General features: G+C 32.8%; 2 protein-coding genes and 2 non-coding genes across 4 annotated transcripts; 1 reads left to right on the top strand and 3 right to left on the bottom strand.

Moving 5' to 3' along the window:
* The first annotated feature begins 2,341 nt into the window (after window positions 1-2,341).
* Window positions 2,342-16,762, top strand: LOC143203252 (dynein regulatory complex subunit 5). Its single transcript, XM_076415411.1, has 7 exons — window positions 2,342-2,519; window positions 2,577-3,001; window positions 5,889-6,041; window positions 6,095-6,198; window positions 14,892-15,073; window positions 15,136-15,392; window positions 15,458-16,762. The coding sequence occupies exons 1-7, from the start codon at window positions 2,342-2,344 to the stop codon at window positions 15,737-15,739; spliced, it is 1,581 nt and encodes a 526-aa protein (XP_076271526.1). The 3' UTR covers window positions 15,740-16,762.
* RpL4 (Ribosomal protein L4) lies at window positions 16,537-19,246 on the bottom strand. The gene is made up of 8 exons (XM_076415412.1): window positions 19,095-19,246; window positions 18,497-18,677; window positions 18,166-18,328; window positions 17,777-17,984; window positions 17,625-17,724; window positions 17,153-17,393; window positions 16,812-16,971; window positions 16,537-16,752 (listed from the first exon to the last, which is right to left on the bottom strand). The coding sequence occupies exons 1-8, from the start codon at window positions 19,095-19,097 to the stop codon at window positions 16,600-16,602; spliced, it is 1,209 nt and encodes a 402-aa protein (XP_076271527.1). The 5' UTR covers window positions 19,098-19,246; the 3' UTR covers window positions 16,537-16,599.
* On the bottom strand, window positions 18,391-18,462 carry LOC143203293 (small nucleolar RNA SNORD18). The gene has a single exon (XR_013007316.1). It is a non-coding gene; the product is annotated as a small nucleolar RNA SNORD18 (small nucleolar RNA).
* On the bottom strand, window positions 18,749-18,821 carry LOC143203292 (small nucleolar RNA SNORD18). Its single transcript, XR_013007315.1, has one exon. It is a non-coding gene; the product is annotated as a small nucleolar RNA SNORD18 (small nucleolar RNA).
* Window positions 19,247-19,401: the final 155 nt, after the last annotated feature.

The raw sequence follows: 19,401 nt of genomic DNA, 5'->3' as shown, positions 1-19,401 counted from the left end.
ACATATAAAAGTGCAACAATGAAAATAAAGTTTCTCTCCTGTTCCAAATACAAAAGTGGTGATATTAATTCCCTCCTGTCTCAAATTATAAGTTATAAGCTTCAATCAACCATTATTTCCTCAAGTCAATACAACCCACACCACCTCTCAAGTTCAGCAAAATTATTGGAAATGTTACCACTTGAATCTATGCAACCATGAAATGTTTCAACATGCTCCTATATGCTTTTAAAAATGTTTTCATTTTTCATTTTCATTTCATTCCATTCCACTTATTGAGACCATATATTATTATCCATGAATTGACTTTAAATGATATAATCGAACTCTTAATATAAAAAATTGGATATATGATTATTTTTAAAAATATTGCCAATCTTTGTCCACTAGGCTTTCTTTTCCTTGTTACTAAAACAAGTAAACATCGAAGAATTGGTTCCATACATTCTTTATCAACGGTTTAGAACCATCATTTAAGAATCTTACCGACATAAAACCAATACTGACACGTTTTAATCAATGGGGTTTCTCCACCATGTCTCCATAAAAATAAATACTTCATGACTTTGAGTAACATGTTTTAAAGTTAAGTAAGAAAATAAAACTACTTGCAAATACTGTTTACCTGTGTAATAAAATAACGCATAAAAAAATAAAACCTGAATATAAAAACGGTATACAATTACAGACATGTCCGATGTCATATAGCATAAAAAATCTGTTGTGGAGTCAGAGTCCATCAACATCAATTTATTTCTTTCATTGTAATTCAAAATCAATATTTTTGAAAGTCAATAATCAGCACATGACTTTGCAAAAAGATAAACATCAACAGTGTTACGTTCCATCACAAGAGGACTTCTTAAAACTGTTCTCTCTATGTAATACATACAATATATATAGCAATCTTTCATTGAACTATTAACCCACTAAAACGAGTAAAGAATGTAAAGTGTCAACAAAGTGCTCCTCTATATATTAGGGTTTGTGGAATTGTTTAAATTTTAGATAATTTTGGAAATACGCCATAAAGACTTCAAACAGTTAGCATCAAACTTAATTAATAAACAAAAAAAAGAGCTTTGATATATTCATAATCATCATCACTATGAACCCTCAACCAATATTCTGCTGTTAGTGCCGAAATTCTAGCCTTAGGCAATGTTAATTTCTATGGTCTTGATTCTATATTTGAGAGCTGCTTCTTACATCCAAAGGATCAATTTCACAACAGAAATCTGTGAAAAAGTATTTCTCCTTTAATGTTCAAACTATTGTAATATGTATGCCCAAATTTATTCTGCAAACGTGTATTGGTTATCACGTTAATGATATGAGTTCATTTTTAGCATGATCAAGTGGAGAAACATATAGAATGTGTTTTAAGCATCCAATTTCAAAGAACTTCGATTCCACAAACGAACACACATTACATTAAATGTATTACCGTCCTCCTTTTTTGAAGTCGGTTAAAAATTTTATTCCTCATAAAGGTATAATTTTCACACAAAAAATGAAAACTAATCATATATTCCAGTGTCACTAAATTATACCCTAAAATGGTGGTAGATCTTACCTGATGCTACACCAAAACAAATTCCAAGCAAAGCTAGTAGGCGTATTATTGTCATCTGCCGCTGACTCTTGCCGAATTTTGAAACAATGCAATAAAATAGCTTGTCATCTCAAAGCCAGAGGTTTGTTATTCGCGCTTGGAAATACCCAACCAATATATACGATATCTGATTTTGATATCACACCTAACTCGTTAAAGGTGGTACTAAACTTGTTCGTCGACACGTACATTTAAAATCTAACGGCATAATAGTGTTAAGAGGCTATATCATTATGTAATACCAGTAACTGAAAATAACTGAAAATTTCTTGAAAATTAATGTGAGATGTATAAAGTCACGTGACAAATTAGTTGAATTACACATTAAGTACCTTGTCTTTCTTAACTATAATCGACATGACAAGGTTAGGCAACTTAACATACTAAAACGTATAAATATGTACATCAATATTTCGTATTTCCATTTAAAATTTTACACAATGCAATTAAAATTTATTTAAAATAATGTATCATCATTTTAAAAAAGCTAAAATGATATGTTCTTCTTGCAGCAATAAAGAAAAAATAAATATATACAACTGAATATACTTCAAATAAATACACAATTTTAAAATATTTATATTCAACTTTAAATATAATATGATATAAAATATCACGAATCATACATGAACATACAAAAAATACTATATATCAGATAGATGTCAAGTGATATAACCTTAACGACAACTTTTAAAACCAAACGTTTGATCAATAAAGTGGCTAAAGATGCATTTACCGACGAGTATCAGTAAAAATTGTCTGAAAGTTTACAATTTCAATCCCAAACTACCAAAAGAATGGGACAAGAAGGGTATAAAAAGCTTCAATATAGAAAATTGGGATTTTTCGATACCAAAACAACTGCGAGAATTGTGCGTGGAAACTCTCGCAAAGAACTGGGAAGGTATTAAGCTGCAAATAACAACTGAATTACATGAGCAGTGCGTACGTTATTTTTTAGATAATCCTGTGCTTGATGAAATCATCCAACTAGAAGACAGATATTTGTTGCTGGACCTTCTCTCTGAAAACCTTCCATTAGAAGTAACCATTCCTCGGATAAACGACGAGATTTATTGGAAAAAATGTTTCCTAAAAAGGTGGCCCAAGAAATATCCACCTCTAAAAACCAATGTTCCTCTACAACAATTCATTAGGAATAGCTTGAATGAAGCAAATGAGGAATTCTTAAAAGAAACTTTGCAAAAAGAATCGAGTAATCAACAGTCTCAAGTTGGTAGCAGAAGAAGTAGCAGGACTTCATGTGGAACATCAAGCGTAAAGAGTGAGATAGTGAACGATATATCCTGGAAGCGATTATACGTGGAAACACACGTTCAAGAATATTTAGAGAGTTTAGAACCAGAAAGATACAATCCAGAGAAGGTATGAATAAAAAAAAATTATTTAAAAATTATTGAAATATATGCCCAGGAAGCACGCTTTTCGAAGCAAAAGTTTTACATTTCTGTAGTAACATCTGGCTAAAAACTACCATACAAAAAAATGATTTGCATGTCATTGTAATATTATTCGGACACTGTACAACGGCTGTAAGAATTTAGCCTTTTAAATATAACTTTGGTGTGTATTTTCATTCGAACATTCGAGATTTTGATTGATTATGTACACCTATCTTCCAATACCAACCATAAATCTAACTAAAAACGATAATTTTATTACACTACTAAATGTCATCATCATCATTCAATGTTACCAATGTTCCTTCTTTCTGACTCATTCCAATACGTCTTCACCATCATGATAATTATTACCTACAGCTTCTCCGTTGAAGCTTAATATTGTTACAGTTTTTTTTTAAATAAGATGTCTTCAAAAACTTTGCTCACAAACGCTCGTGAGCTTCCACGTTGAAATGCCCATTTCCAAATTTAACAAATGCCATCAAGTGCGTGATGAAACGACAATATCAACGATACTGATATTACAGAGCAAGCTAATCAAGTGCAATAAATTATGATGGAAGATAGGATCTAATGGAGGTTCATGAAATTTCAAAATATAGTAGTTAACAAGTTTGTGGATAGGCAAATAAAGAAATAATCTATTAACGTTAAAGTTATTTTTGTTCTTTAAATTTAAATCGTACGGAATTAATAACACCACTTTTGCTTTGAAACAAGATCGAAAATTTATCAAATCTTTTGGCAACAGAGGCTCGAGACAAAATACAGCGTCCTCTACTGATTATTTTTCTTATTTTGCTACATTTTTGGAATGCACTCCTTTCTAGAAATAAAACAAATATTTAACAAATCCTTCATATTTCATAGGCGATAAATTATCTTATTATAATCAAATAATTATCTATCAAGTGATATTCGGCATGCTGATTACGTAGTCGTTTACCAAATTGAATTATCTCTTATAGTTTCCCAGATATAGGCTCCCGAAATTTTACATTTTAGGCTCTGTTTTTCCATATACGCCAAAAATGTAAAATGGTTTTATGAATTATGGATTGCTATCCAATTCACATTTCAGGTAATATTCGGCATGCTCATTACGTAGTCGTTTGCAAAATTGAATTATATGTTATAGTTTCCGAGATATAGACTATCGAAATTTTACATTTTAGATTCTGTTTTTTCATATACGACAAAATTATAAAATTGTCTTATGAATTATGGATTTCGTTCCAATTCACACACCAAGTATTATTCAATATCGGTTCCTTGAAAACCACTTGAGTATCAAAATATGGGAAATTATCTTGTATTTGTTAAAATGTGCTAATCGTAACAGTTATTTCACACTTTATTTGTATTATATTTCTATCACCATTGTTAATCTACTTATTCTTTGTTATTATATATTCTTAATTATATATTTGTAAAAACATTGAATAGCGTCTTTCAAAGTAACGCTATCTATGGACTAGAGTTTGAAGCCCAACTTTTTGCCTTCATCATTATATAAAATATTTTCTATTCCCATCCCACTATTCCAAACCCATAAAACAACAAGAGTGTAATTCTGGAGAATCCCCACGTGAACACAAGGACTTGCAAAGTTGTTAGTTGTTGAAAACTATACGTATATTTGAATGTCATTAGAACCTAATATTTCTGTTGAGATCCAAATTAAATTGTTTTGGTATATTTTCCGACCACCTATAATATAAAATATGTAATATGAAGAACCTTTTATTATATAAAAATGAATATATACATATATATATATATATATATATATATATATATATATATATATATATATATATATATATATATATATATATATATAAATATATATATATATATATATATATATATATATATAAATATAATAAATAAATATATATATATATATATATATATATATATATATATATATATCTGATTTTAATAACTCTCACCTCCCACCCTTTGATACACTCTTATGAATTGCTGATAGATTACGCTGAAATTTAGAAGTAGCAATATTTTTACCAAAATAGGCACCCTCAACCCTAGAAATCTTCATGCGAGCCAAACTTTAACATTTCTTGTTCAATTTTAACGCTGTGGATTAATTATATGATCAAGGAGCTGTGATTTTCATGAGATATACTCACATAAAAAACATCGAGTCATATTTATCTGTACTTTTACTTTCGCAGGATCATCTATACCTAAAAGATAATGAATTTACTATAGAATTAAATATAATTTGCAAAATTAAAGTTAAAATTGAATCGATACGCTCTTGCAAAATTGTAAAATTAATGCATATGCAATCTACAAAATTAGTGTTACAAAATTATAACAATTTACTAGCAATTCATACCTCGTACATACAGACTTCGTAAAAACAAAGCGTGGCTGTGAAATCTGTCAAGCTATTTTCTAATAAACACGCTGCTCAAGCTTAATTCTGCCCAATTAACACGCAAGTTGGGGTCCTTTTACTGTCGTCTCCGTTTTACTACGTTAGCCAGGAAGTATCACATTTTGATTCTTTGTATTATCTAATGCATTCTTTTAAATTTAATTGCCTCCTGCAATGAACCAACCAATTATCCAATTTATTTAAATATTAACAAGAAACTAATGACTTTTAGCTTCCTCCTTATCATTTATTTTATAGTTTTACAGAAAAAATCTAACATATTAATGTTCACATAATTACAAAATACTTGTAAATATAAAACGTAAAAAGCTCTAAATACTCATACATTCGCATAACTTTATATCAATAAAAAATATACACAATACGGCAATTTCTTCTAAATATCTTAACAAAAAAAAACGATATTAAATATTTTTTTCAGATGAAGAATCTGTGTGACCTCTGCGGCGATTACCTTGGGGTTCTTCGAATCGACCAAATGTTATGTTCACTGAATTCGCCAAGCAAAATACCACTTAATGCTGTCGTGACGGGCTTTCGGAATTTAAGAGAACTCTCCTTATGTTTCAAACAGGTAGGCGGTAAAATTGCATAATACAATTGAATATAACGATGCGATGATTTTAGGCTTACGCCAGAAATGGTTTTTCTTGGAATATATTAACAACAACTTATCAAGACATTGCGTTGTTTGCGAAAGGATTACAGAAAATAAGGCTGAGGATTATTAGGTAATCTTTGAGCTTTCTTTTTGTGTAGGAATATAAGAACATTTTATTTTATTATATTTTTCTTTATAATTAACTTGATATTATTACTTTGGAAGAATGGAAAACAATTCCAGAAGACTATTAGCCATCGTTATAGCATTGCATATTGCATATTGGTCAAAATCATAGAAGTAAATGTTGAACTCCCCCTACCCATTCTCTCAATTTTCCCCCTTGGATCTTCACTACCCGCAATTTTATAAGAGATTTATGTATTTATTATTAACTAACGACCCAACAGCCTCTCGGTCTTTTTAGGGTCGCGGTTTACATAATTTCTTTATTTATTTTTTTTTCACTATTGGTAAAGTACAATAATTATAAACTAGATCTTAATAGTATACAATGTTTATATAAAAAATCACTGTATAAATAAGAATAGACAGATGTATACCTATACAAACATACACACATAAATACAGTAGAACACCCCTTATGAATAACATCAATCTATACAAATTTCGCAGTCTTAGGCAAGTGGTTCCCAATCTCGAACCTCAGTCTTTGATTTGCGTTTATGTGTATTTCCTGAATTTGGGTGCATGATTTTAAAATATGTATTACTATGAGTGCTGTGTTACACTCGGTGCAAACCGGAGGAGGTTCACTCTTCAGAAGAAACTCATGGGGTATCTTGCAAGGACCTATTTTAATCGGGTTTTATAGATAAACTTTTCCTTTGTATATCATCCATATATGACCGATCATAATAATTTATTTTGATCTCCCATAGCTTATTTTCATCCAACAAATCCCAACGTAACTGGTCAAGCCTTTTGTATAGTTCCAATGTCAATGTCAATTTCAATGTATGAGCATTTAGGTCTTTATGCCAAAATAGAATTCAAGAATTCACAATTAGTGATTCCTGTAACCTTTCTGCAAGGTAATCAGCACGCTTATTACTCTCTATGCCCATATGAGATGGCAGCAGAGAATTTAATTTTATTAATAATGACCTCGACCAGAGGGTGTTTGGGTTCTGCAATCTGCAAGATTCTGGAGAGAACTCATGGAATCTGTGACAATTACATCAAATTTGGAGATTTCTCTTTGAATTAATTCTAACCCCTTAAAAATGGCAAATAATTCTGCAATCACCATAGGTAGTCTAAAATATTGCTCTTGCACGAAATTTGTAAAGGCCGATCCAAAGTAATAATCTCTCTTGCAACCATGAGTAAACATGAAGTGTGGATCCCGGTATTTTTCTTCCCTTATCTGCGCAAACAAGTTACGAATGCTATGCGAGTTGATCTCACTCTTGGGGGATTTTATTATTAGTGACGGAAGCAGGTGAATAGATGACTGTTGATTGGACTTCGGAGTGAAATGATGGAGCCATGTTTCATCCATTGTCACATATCGACGCAAAAACTCGGGTTGATCATCTTCAAACACTGCTCCGAATCTGGGAACTTCTCCACTCTTACCCTGGCCGCAAGCACATATATACCGATGGCTCTAAATCTCGCAGTGCATTTGTAGTGGACTATCGGGAATTCCGTTTCAATCTCCCTGAACGGGGTTCAATAATGATCGCTGAACTCTTTGCAATACACCCAAACCTTTATCCTACATTGCAATAGAACATAGAACATTTCAAAGAACGGATATTCCTTACCGATTCCCGAAATTCCCTCTAATGTTTCCTGGAACAGAAATTCAACCATCCCCTGGTAATCAACTCACTGTCAATCTTCCGTAATCTCTATCTGAATGGCTACAAGGAAACTTTACAGTGGATCCCTTCATACATTTACATACCGGGAAATGAGCGGACAAATAGTCCCCCGTGTCCACAACAAATATTTGTGCCATCAAGTTACACCGTCGTTAGGCCCGGGAAGCCAACCATAACAAGCTCTTTAAAATTAAAACTCAATTTTTTTCATCTTTTCACATTCCTTCCTTTCGTCACCATGCCGTAACTGTGAATCGACTGATATCGGGTAATTGTCATTTCTCTCACGGTCACTTGATGACTTTGAGCCCGCCTGCTCACTGTGAGTTTTGTCACCTTACCCTTACTTCAGTCTGCCACATAGTGGACAATCCACGACTCACTCTGATTAGAGCTATATATAGGCTGCAAAACTTTATAAATTCCTTAACAAGAGAAAATACAGACAGACTCCTCGGATTTATACGAAAAATCAATTATTTTCATGGAGTCTAGCCTATACTGAGATAAGTGTCGCTGGCCAAATAACCATTACCACGTCGGTGTGAATGCTAGTGTGTGCTGTCTGGACGCAGTCTCTACTTTGTAATGGCTGTATGTGTGTCCATTTTTAAAATGTACATACACTATTTATACTTTGAGTCCCCCCTGTTTGTGTTGTTAATTTTATTTTATTTGTTATTTTATACAAGCATTTCAAGTCTGTCCGCGTCCCCTTTATATCAACAACGTACTGTTTTATAGTCGCAATCGGTAGTTAATTTAGGTGCCTTCCGAGATTTTCTTTTGTACCCTTAAGAACAATAAACCATCTGCAATGGGCAACGTGTGTCCTATGTAAAATATCTTATTCTAAACCTTAGTCTAAAATCTATTAATCAGATCGGATGATCGTAAATGTTCTAGACTACGCGCTTCACTGCTATTGCACGCCTTAAATTATACTAGCTCTAGAAGAACATCACGCTGTATCACTTCAATAGAGACGAGATATGTAGTATCGACTACAGCACAAACTACAGGGAAGTGAACGAGATATAGAATATGATTATATTATATATTATAGGCTAATTGAGCTCATGCGCTCAATTATATTTCAATTTAATTTAGTTAAATAAAATGTTTTCATTGTTTACAGGCTCCTATTTCAATTATTCTTACATTAAATGTGCTTAGAACAACCTTAATTTACAAATTAATGTAAAACTAATTACTGAAGTTTGTGTTGTTTGGATCGCTTCAATCTTCTGATTTGACGCGTGTTGTCCAGTATCTGTATTGCTTCCACGTTGTTATGATTTAGTAACCATATTTTATGTTCTAAGGAGAAATCTTGGTCACATCATCATCTCTTTGATTTTAGGCCAAGTTGATAATATATTCCGATTAACCACTAAAATTGTTTGACTTTGGTTTGAGTGGTTGATTCTGCTTGAACTATCGTGTACCCGTCAAATTATATAATTAGGTTTTTGTCATTTGGCAAAATTAACATAAGCAGATTTGGAGCTATTAAACTGTATTTTCCAGTCTCTAGTCCATTTGTAGATCTTGTTAACTGCCACTTATAGGTTTTCTATATCCTTAGGCTGAGGTATATTTTTTGCTATGATAACTGTGTCGTGGACAAATTTTCCAAGTACTATTTCTTTTGTTGTTGGGATATCAGCAGTGTAGGACAGATACAGGAGTGGTCCCAAGATACTTCCTTGAAAAACTACAGTCGCTATAGGTTCTAGTGTTGAACCTTCTTGCGAGACTAATTTTTTTCAAATAAATGTGGCTCCAGCAATTAACAATAGCACCAATAATTTACTCATCTTGTAGATTCATCCCAAATGCCATACCGGGTCAAAAGCTTATGAGAAGTCCAGGATATAGCAAGGCAATATTTCTTTTCTTCAAATGCGTTTTTCAACAACCGCTATTACTCCGTGCACTTGGTCGGTTGTTGATTGACGATTTCAAAATCCAAATTTGATATCTGGTATTTCTATAAATAGTGTGGGATCTAGTGTATTTTATTAAAACTCAAACTCCAGCAGAAATAAATTTATTTAACAGCATGACAAAGGATTTGCACTTTATTTTCTCTAAGCTTTACAAATTCAACTTTTTATCTCCATTGTAGCTATTTTTAAGACGCTAGGTTCTAGCTGGATGCTGGCCTCTTAAAGTTAGTCAATACAGCCAAATGTTTTTTTTGGCTCAAATTTCTCAACGCTATTCCCAACTTCCAGAGCGCGCGAAATTCAAATTACATACAGCTACAATAGTTAATACGTTTCAACAATAGTTTCATAAATAATTTTAATATCGCAGGTAGCAGCGAACGAAATAGGCATGTACTATCACACTTATTCTGCTGGTTTGTCAAGTTTTTTAAACATACTTATTTGAGCAACTTTAAAACACTCCGTAATATACCTGTTGACATTAAATATGTATATAGCACGATTATTGTCGGTAGATTCGGTACTGAATGATAGTTATATTTTGTAATATTGATTGCTCGTTTCGTTTTCCAGTTTTATTTTGCATTTAGTCAGCACATTTTACATCAGTATTCGCTGTAATATGATAGTGAATGTCATAAAACTATGTACACATTTATCAAAAACAGAATATACCTTTTCCAATATAAATAATTTCAACATGATTTTTTATACTTAAATTTATTAAAACAGGCCTTTTTACATTACCGGCCATTTTGAAAGGCTATTTTACTATATTTTCTTCTGATGACGAACGAAATTCTTTAAAGTAATGTAAAAGTTTTTGTTATTTTAAACCCTTCACGTTTCACGGCTTGTAAATATATTATATTTGGTCTTATTATCGGTTTTCCGTATACATATTCGGAATAGTCTATGTTGCCTTTGCCAGGGTTTCTCCTTTTTTACGATATCTCCCTAATACCTTCGTCCCAAATTCGCTTAGATCATCCTGTCCTTTTCGCCCTTGCTTACCAAATTCTCTTAACCTGTCTGATCTCTTCCACTATACATACACTAAGAAAAGTGGCCCAACCAACTTAGCACCTTTCTATGTTTTCTTCTAAAAGCTCTATATTCTATCATTCCCACTACTACAAATGGTATTTAATATGAATGGTAATTCGTTTTACTCTTCTCTGTTTTTTTTCTATATCTCATAGTTTTCAGTTGTATTTTTATTCGGGTAGTTTTTCCAAGATTCTTTCTTTTGTTTTATTTCTCTTTTTTTAATGACTGTTAAAAACATATGATGCATAACAGATGCGGCTATCCGTCTCTCAGTGGACCTAAAGTGAATACGTATACGTACGTCACGTGATACGTGACCACACAAAAAGACTGCATCTCATTTTTATAAGTATTTTAAAATTATTTTCCCTTATTTTACAACAGTCCTTTTGAAATTCATTTGTAGTATTTTTGGTCAAAAACTAGTGCAAAAAAATAATACGTGAGTGAAAAGTAAAGTGCGTGAAATAAACAATGTATTTATTTTATTTTTTTATCCTTTGAAAGTAAAAAAATAAAATATTAACAATATAAAAATGGCAAACCATAGCGATTCAACCAAATCACCTGCACACTATGATATAAGATTAGAACAATCAGCAATAACGCAAACCCCACAAACAGAATGGACTACAGTCATTAACAAAAAAGAACTGAGAAGCCCAAAAGAAGAAATCGCGAGGAAACAAACAAGGATCAGTGACTATTGTTTACAGAAACCAATAGAGAGGAAAAACAGCTTTAGCGACCTATCGGAAGAAATTCAAGAGAATATACAACCAAGCCCTGAAAAAGTTGTTCCCAAACCACCACCAATAACAGTCTATACGACAGGAGTAATAAAACACATCCATGACCTATTGAAAACCATCACTACGAACTACACAATTAAAACAGGGAGTTATGAAACAATAAAAATACAATTATTTGAAGCGGAGCACTTAAAGTTCTAGTAAAAAAATTAGCCGAAAGAAACACCCAGTACCATACATTCAGGCCAAAATCCGAGAGAACATTTAAATTCCTGTTAAAAGAATTACATCACGGGACGGACTTTAACACCATCAAGGTAGCACTAGCTGAACAAAGCCACGAGGTCGTAAATGTTCACAATATACGACATCGCACGACAAAAAACGTCTGCCTATGTTCTATATTGATTTGAAACCTAATGGAAATAATAAGGCGGTGTATGAAATCACCAAATTAGAAAACAATATTATTAAATGCGAACCGCCACATACAAAAAGAATTATACCACAATGCACGAGGTGTCAAGCGCACGGGCACACAAAAACTTACTGTCGCAAATCATTTAGATGCGTAAAATGTACAGGAGAAGACAAAACAGGACATTGTACTCGTAAAATTCGCGATGATAAAGTGAAATGTGCTAATTGTAACGGAAATCATCCAGCAAACTATAAGGGTTGCGCAGTTCACAAACAACTACAGCAAAAACTCTATCCTGCCTTAAGAGAAAAGGGGCATCAAGAGCAACAAAAACAATCCACACCTACCAGTCTACCCTCCAGACTAAGTCAACCAGACATAACTTATGCCCGAATGGTTGAAAATGATTCACAACAAAAACGGGAAACCACATCACAACCTACAGAAACTAGCAGCAACATCTCTAGATTAGAAAACATGATGGCCAAACTAATGGATCAAATGAGTACGATGCTTGGTCTACTCACAACTATCGTCAGCAAACTTACTTAATGCCTGAAACCATTACCTACAAAATCGCCGTCTGGAATTCCAATGGGCTCCAACAACACGCCAGGGAACTAAAAATGTTCGTAACTCAACAAAATATTGACGTTATGATGGTTTCCGAAACACATTTTACGGACAAACATTATTTGAAAATTCCCAAATATAAACTTTATCATACAAATCAAATACAAAAAAAAATACACATATATCATGTACAATACAGAAAAAGATAGCAAAAAAAAGAAAGTTACGACAGAATTGGCAACAGCAAAGGACTGAAGTGAATAATAGAAAATTTAATAGAGCAATAAAAGAGCTTAAAAATCTAATCCAAAATGAACAAAACCAAAGCATTCTAGAATACCTAGAGAATTTGACACCAAGTGAGGCTACAGACTATTCGTTGTGGAAAGCAACAAGAAAGCTTAAGAGACGCCAGCAGCATAACCCCCCTATTAAAACAAGCGAAAATAATTGGGCTAGAAGCAATAAAGAGAAGGCCGACATTTTCTCAAAACACTTAAAAAATGTTTTTAAACCTTTCCAGTCTCAGCTACATAAATATAACGAAAATAAAATTACTAGCTTTCTAGATTCGCCATTTCAAATGGATTTACCGCACGAGAAATTAAGGTCAAAAAGTTAAACAAACAATAATGAGAGAGATTAATATTAAAAAAGCTCCTGGTTATGACTTAAATACCGGTAAAATTTTAAAAAAACTATCAGAAAGGGGTATAAAATTATTAACATTTTTTATTTAATGCTATGCTACGAATTAATTACTTCCCTAGCATCTGGAAAGTAGCTAAATTATTAATGATTCTTAAAGCAGGAAAAATACCAGAAGATGTGACCTTCTACAGGCGTATAAGATTATTACCGATAATCTCGAAAGTTTTCGAGAAACTATGCATAAAGAAGCTAAACTATATAATAGAAAAAAGAAAAATTATTCCAGAACATCAGTTTGGTTTTTGCAATAAGCATGGCACTATAGAACAACTGCATAGACTTGCAAACAATATAAACACTGACCTAAATGCCAAAAGATATTGTTCGGCTGCTTTTCTAGATATATCTCAGACTTTTGACAAAGTATACCATACGAGCTTGCAGGTTAAACTAAAGAAACTTTTCCCTCATCCGGACTATCAGTTACTAAAATCGTATCTCACTGATAGACATTTTATTGTAAATCAAGGCGATGAACATACCGAATTAAATCCCATATATTCAGGAGTTCCGCAAGGTAGTGTACTGGGTCCAGTACTGTGTCTTCTGTATACGGCCGATTTGCCCACCAGAAAAATAACTACTGTGGCAACATACGCAAACGACACAGCAATATTAGCATCCCATGAAGATCCAGTCACGGCATCAATATACCTACAAACACACCTGGAGCAAATACAATTATGGTTGAAGACATGGCGCATTAAAGCCAATTAAACAAAATACACCCATGTAACGTTTACCCTGCGTAGAAGAACATATCCACCAGTGAATATCAACCGAATCTAACGAAAACAACTTGGACTTAAAATTATATTAAATGTATTGGCTCATCGGGCGCAAATCCAAGTTATCATTAGATAACAAGATATTGCTGTATGAGTCTATAATCAAACCTATTTGGTCATGTGGAATCCAACTATGATTTACCGCTAGCAAATCTACATATCCATCATTCAAAGATTCCAAAATATAGTGTTGCGTGCCATTGTTGATGCTCCGTGCTATATTTTAAATAAAGTGATACAACGCGATATTCCTCTTGATTCTATAACGGGTGTAATTCAACGTGTTTGTGTAAAGTACTTCGAAAGAGTGTCAGTGCATCCCAACATACTGGCTAACCAGCTAAATATACGACATGATAGTGAAGTGCGTAGACTAAAACGTTTAGCACCACCTGATCTGATTACTGAACATATATAGACTTTAGAATAAGACTAATTAATTAAGATAATATTTTATACAGGAGATCGCTTAATGAAGTGATTTTCTACATGCCATGTAGATATAATATAGACATAAGAAATACTTATACTTATTGCCTATAGGGCAGATTGTCGAATCACAAAGAGTAAAAAAAAACATTTTAATGCTTTATTCAGATATTAGGCCTAGAGTGTACATAACTTTTTTTCCTTTTTTATTAACATCTTTACGGTCAAATAATTTTCTGAATGTAATTGAATACGCAAATAACATTTGTTTCTTGTTTCCAAACTTGAAAGGATAAGAAACTCTGATATTGATTGTGACAAAGCAATAATATTACTAAAAGCTCTTTTAAAACACGACTTGGAAATATTAGATCTATCGCATTGTAAAATAGGCAATAAGGGAGCCTTGGGAATATCTAAGTTTACCTTGGAGAATTCAGTAAAAGAAGTCATACTCGTCAACAACAGAATTGGTAAATAAAGGTACATATGTATATGTTAAAACAGTAACTTTACAGTTTTTAACCACTTTTAGGATCAAAAGGAATAAAAGCTTTGGCTTATAGTTTAACACAAACATCGCAAAACATACAAAAATTAAACCTAAGACTAAACCAATTGTCCGATGAGGCAGCAAATTGGTTTATTGCATCCTTAACTCATCCTAATTGCAAATTACGTTGGTTATCTTTGGCAGGATCAGGACTGACGAAAGATTGTGATATATCCAAGGCAATCCAAGGAAACTCCACTCTGTATTATTTAGATATATCCAATAATGCCTTAAATAATGTAAGTGTCATATGCTGTAATAATCAGTGTCAGGTAAAATGTTTTTCTCACATGTTCCTATTTAGGAACTGGGACAAGCTATTCTAGAAAGTACATTTATCAACTCGACTTTATTGAAACTAGATGTGAGAATGTGCAAAATAAAATCACCGATTGAAGCTCAAATCCAACAAGAAATTGATAAAAACAAAAGATGTATGACAAAGACAAGAACATGTAAGACTATAACGATCGAATGGCCTGAGGAATTGATATTGGAAATAGGGAGTATTTTATCCAACGAAACTGAAACACAACAAATAGAAGATGAAAGTAATTGTGAAATTGAAACAAAACAGATAGCATAGCGATTAGTATCATGTTGCAATGCAAAATATTTATATTGCAAATTGTTAAGTGTTTAAACTGACAGAAGTGATTCCATTTATAACCCTCCACAAAGCACTGAATCAGATAACGATTCACGATAAGGTGGACAGACATACACTACGTTCGATATACATGTACGTAGTTGGTACATACACTCATGTCTTCAACAAGTAAATTTCATACGAAGCTTCTGAAAATCAGCTTCAGAGTCATATACCATCGAAAGAAAATAGTAACATGGATTTTACAAAGAATGACGACACTGTCAACAATGAAGCGTACTTATCTTACAAAAAAAGGAACTCTACCTGGTTCAAAATTAACGTCCAAATTAAGACAATGATTTGTATTTATCAAAAACAAAATTTCAGAAATGACGATATTATCAGTAATACTTAAAGGATTAAATAAAGATATGTGAGGAATTTGTTGAGAATTGCCAAAATAAATTATTCTATTTTGGTACAAAACAATAAAATAACTAATTTGTACTTCACGCAACTAAGCAGTAAACTAAAACTCCGGAACGGAACCAATTGTTGAAATACGACACATCAACCTCCGATTAGTCGATCCAAACGACGGAAACCAAAGATCAGTTATTAGCAGAAGCAACATAAAGTACCCACTCCCCACAAAATACAGGATTGCCGAAATGCAGGGGTGGGTTGGAAGAGGACAACAAAAAGCTTCCTTCACAGATAACCCAGGTCTCTTTAATTATAGATTAAAATACACTTATGTAATGTCTACATATTTAAAAAAACAATAAATGTCTGATTTTTAATGTTTATTATTAATTTATTCGCCACAGCTAACAAACCACAGTAACGTCAAATTACTTCTTCGTGGGGGCTTTTTTCGCTGGTGCTTCTTTTTTGGGGGCAGCTTTCTTAGCTGGGGCGGCCTTTTTTGATTTCAATATCGCTGCTCTCCTGCGCTCTTGCAATTTTGCTGATCTAATAACCGGACTGGAGGCAGGCAAGGTGATCTGAAATTCATAGGATTTTCCATAAAGTTATTTCCCAATAGTTGTAAAAAACCACTTACACCTCGCTTTTTAGCCAGCAATTCTTCTCTAGCCAAACTCCTCTTCTTCTCAGCAAGGATGGCTTGTCTCTTCAATACGGCAGCATATGGATTAAGAGCCAACATAGCTCTGGTGTTTTTGAGTGGATTGAGACGACGGACGCGACGTACAACTTTCTTCCTTTAAAAGAAAAAAAGACTATAAAATAATCCAGAGACAGTTACATTTGGTAAAAGACAATTTAAAATCAGAATTTAATGAATGTCAAAAAAAGTAATCATGGACTGATTCATAACCCAGTGCTCGAAAAGTGTCATCATATAAAAAATACTTAATATTTGAAGTTATTCATTATACATACTGTGGTGGACGTAGAACAGCTTTGATCTCATCAGCTTTAAACAATCTGGACAGGTCGGTGTTGGACATCTTTGTAGAAGGTGTCTTCCAGTTTTCGAAAATTTTGTCAAGCTTTTTGAAAGCAGATTCGGTCCATATAACGAAACGGCCAACGTGACCACCAGGAGCTAATTTCAGCAAGTTAAGTTTATCTACACTTATTAGGTCAATTCCAGGAATATTACGGAAGGCTCTGCGTAATCCTATAAAAAAAATATTCTGTCAAGGAACACATCTCAAAAATTAAAAAAAAAATTTCATATTACTTATTGAACGTGTAAGGTAAAAATTATATTTTATTTTATATTTCAAAACAAAAAACAACTAATAACTTTTACATATTGATTTTGCACTTATTGGACCATTTAAAAGATAAGCTTCTTTAAAATGGAATGAGAAAAAGTGCTAAAAATTCAAACAGTAAAATGTGTTACCTTGATCTTGGTGATAGACAACTAATGGTCCTTTACGTTGAATTCTTCTCCTGTTGCGCATTTTACCTTTACCGGCACGGAATCTTTGACTTTTGTATACCTGTAAGAGGCAAAAATATGAAATTTTACATAAAATAAGTGTATGCTTATACCTTTTGAATGTCACCCCAAGCTCTCAATCTTCTCAAAAACTGTACAGCTTCCTTGGTCTTTTTCATTTCCTGAACTTTATCAGATACTACCAGTGGAAGTTCTGGAACCTGTTCTACAACATGACCCTTGCTCATAACAAGAGCAGGGACACCACTTGCAGCAATAGCAGCAGCCAGAGCATAACGACGTTGGTTTATATTGACACGTCTAGAAGAGCACAATCACTATTAGAATTATTTATGCCATTGTATAATATTTTAAATAATATAAGATCTATGAGAGCTTTTAATATTAAAATCACACCGATTCATCAACACGGACCAAAAGCAATTCATCATTATTATCTATTTCCATAAAATAGCTATATTTAATCTACTATAAATCTTACCTGTGCCAACGCCTCCATGGTTTAGTTGGTGCAAACATACGCCCTCCACGACACATATTACCGAAAGCACCCTGACCAGAACGATGAGTACCACCACCACGGACACGTGGAATACGGGCAACGGCCCTACCAGTACCCCATGATTCAGCAGAAGTTTGATGACCTGAAAAAATTTTAAAACGTCAACTCTTTTTCAATGAAACCATCAAAGAAATTATTGAAAAGTATATCAGTGCTTTTGAAATTAAAAATCACAAGGCTTCATAAACACGGACCAAAAGCGAATCATCATGTAAAAAAATATATAACATTTTTAAGCAGTTTTACTCACCAGCCTTCTCACTAACACAATAGGGTTGACGATGGTTCATTGAAACTTGTTGATGAACAAAGTTAACGACATCAGGCCTTATGGGAGCCTTAAATATCGCCGGAAGAGCAATGCTTGACCCCTTAACTTCTTCACTCTTCTCATCATAAACACTTATAAGAGGACGTGCTGTTGATAACGCCTAGGTATATTTAAAAAAACTATTACTATACCTATACATCTTTAAATACATGTAAAACACTAGAAATTAATATATTCAGAGCTTTTGAAAATATAATCACAATGCTTCAGAAACACGGACCAAAAGACAAACTCATCATTAAGTAATATTTATAGGTTATCTAAATTTACACATTCATTTAATCGGTACTTTCTACGTTCAAATATATCAATAATAATGGTATAACAAAATAATAATAATACATAAAGTTTAAACGTTACACAAAAGTAAAAACATCCATATGAATATTAATATCAACACACGTGGTACATCTCGTTTATTTCGAAAATACACCAAATAACCCACCATTTTAAAAACAATTCAATGCTGCTTAACATTTTGTAAATATATCAGTATGTTTAAAGAATTAAAACTCACCATTATGTTAAGAACTTTAACTTAAAAATTATCACATATAGAGCGGACAGTTGTCCACCATAAAAAGGAAGTTAACTCGCCTGCTACAAATGACAGTTACTGTGGCGCCACATACTTCCTCTAAGAAAAAGCACCAAATTTAAAATATTTTTTATATGATTAAAATGAAATATATTTACATTTCATGTAATCTAATATATGACATTGTCTTAGTATGTGGAAAAAAACATGTTATAGAAACAAGAGTGTATAATTATTGAAAATAAACATGATTCTTGAATTATCATATTGTTTCTGTTTTGAATGT

The sequence above is a fragment of the Rhynchophorus ferrugineus genome, unplaced genomic scaffold (assembly GCF_030347505.1).
Source record: "Rhynchophorus ferrugineus isolate W39M unplaced genomic scaffold, kcgeb_rfMv2 rfM9, whole genome shotgun sequence".
Taxonomy (NCBI): domain Eukaryota; kingdom Metazoa; phylum Arthropoda; class Insecta; order Coleoptera; family Curculionidae; genus Rhynchophorus; species Rhynchophorus ferrugineus.
Note: the sequence above shows the minus strand (reverse complement) of the source record. Positions and strands in the feature narration are given on the sequence as shown.

Excerpts from the sequence above, each read along its gene's own strand:
- LOC143203252 (XM_076415411.1), top strand. The coding sequence starts at position 2,342 with ATGCATTTACCGACGAGTATCAGTAAAAATTGTCTGAAAGTTTACAAT. Across the intron at positions 2,520-2,576 it reads TCTCGCAAAGAACTGGGAAG|ATAATCCTGTGCTTGATGAA; the intron begins GTATTAAGCTGC and ends GTTATTTTTTAG. Across the intron at positions 6,199-14,891 it reads ATAAGGCTGAGGATTATTAG|GATAAGAAACTCTGATATTG; the intron begins GTAATCTTTGAG and ends CAAACTTGAAAG.
- RpL4 (XM_076415412.1), bottom strand. Across the intron at positions 18,329-18,496 it reads TTGTGTTAGTGAGAAGGCTG|GTCATCAAACTTCTGCTGAA; the intron begins GTGAGTAAAACT and ends AAATTTTTTCAG. Across the intron at positions 17,985-18,165 it reads CCATGGAGGCGTTGGCACAG|ACGTGTCAATATAAACCAAC; the intron begins GTAAGATTTATA and ends GTGCTCTTCTAG.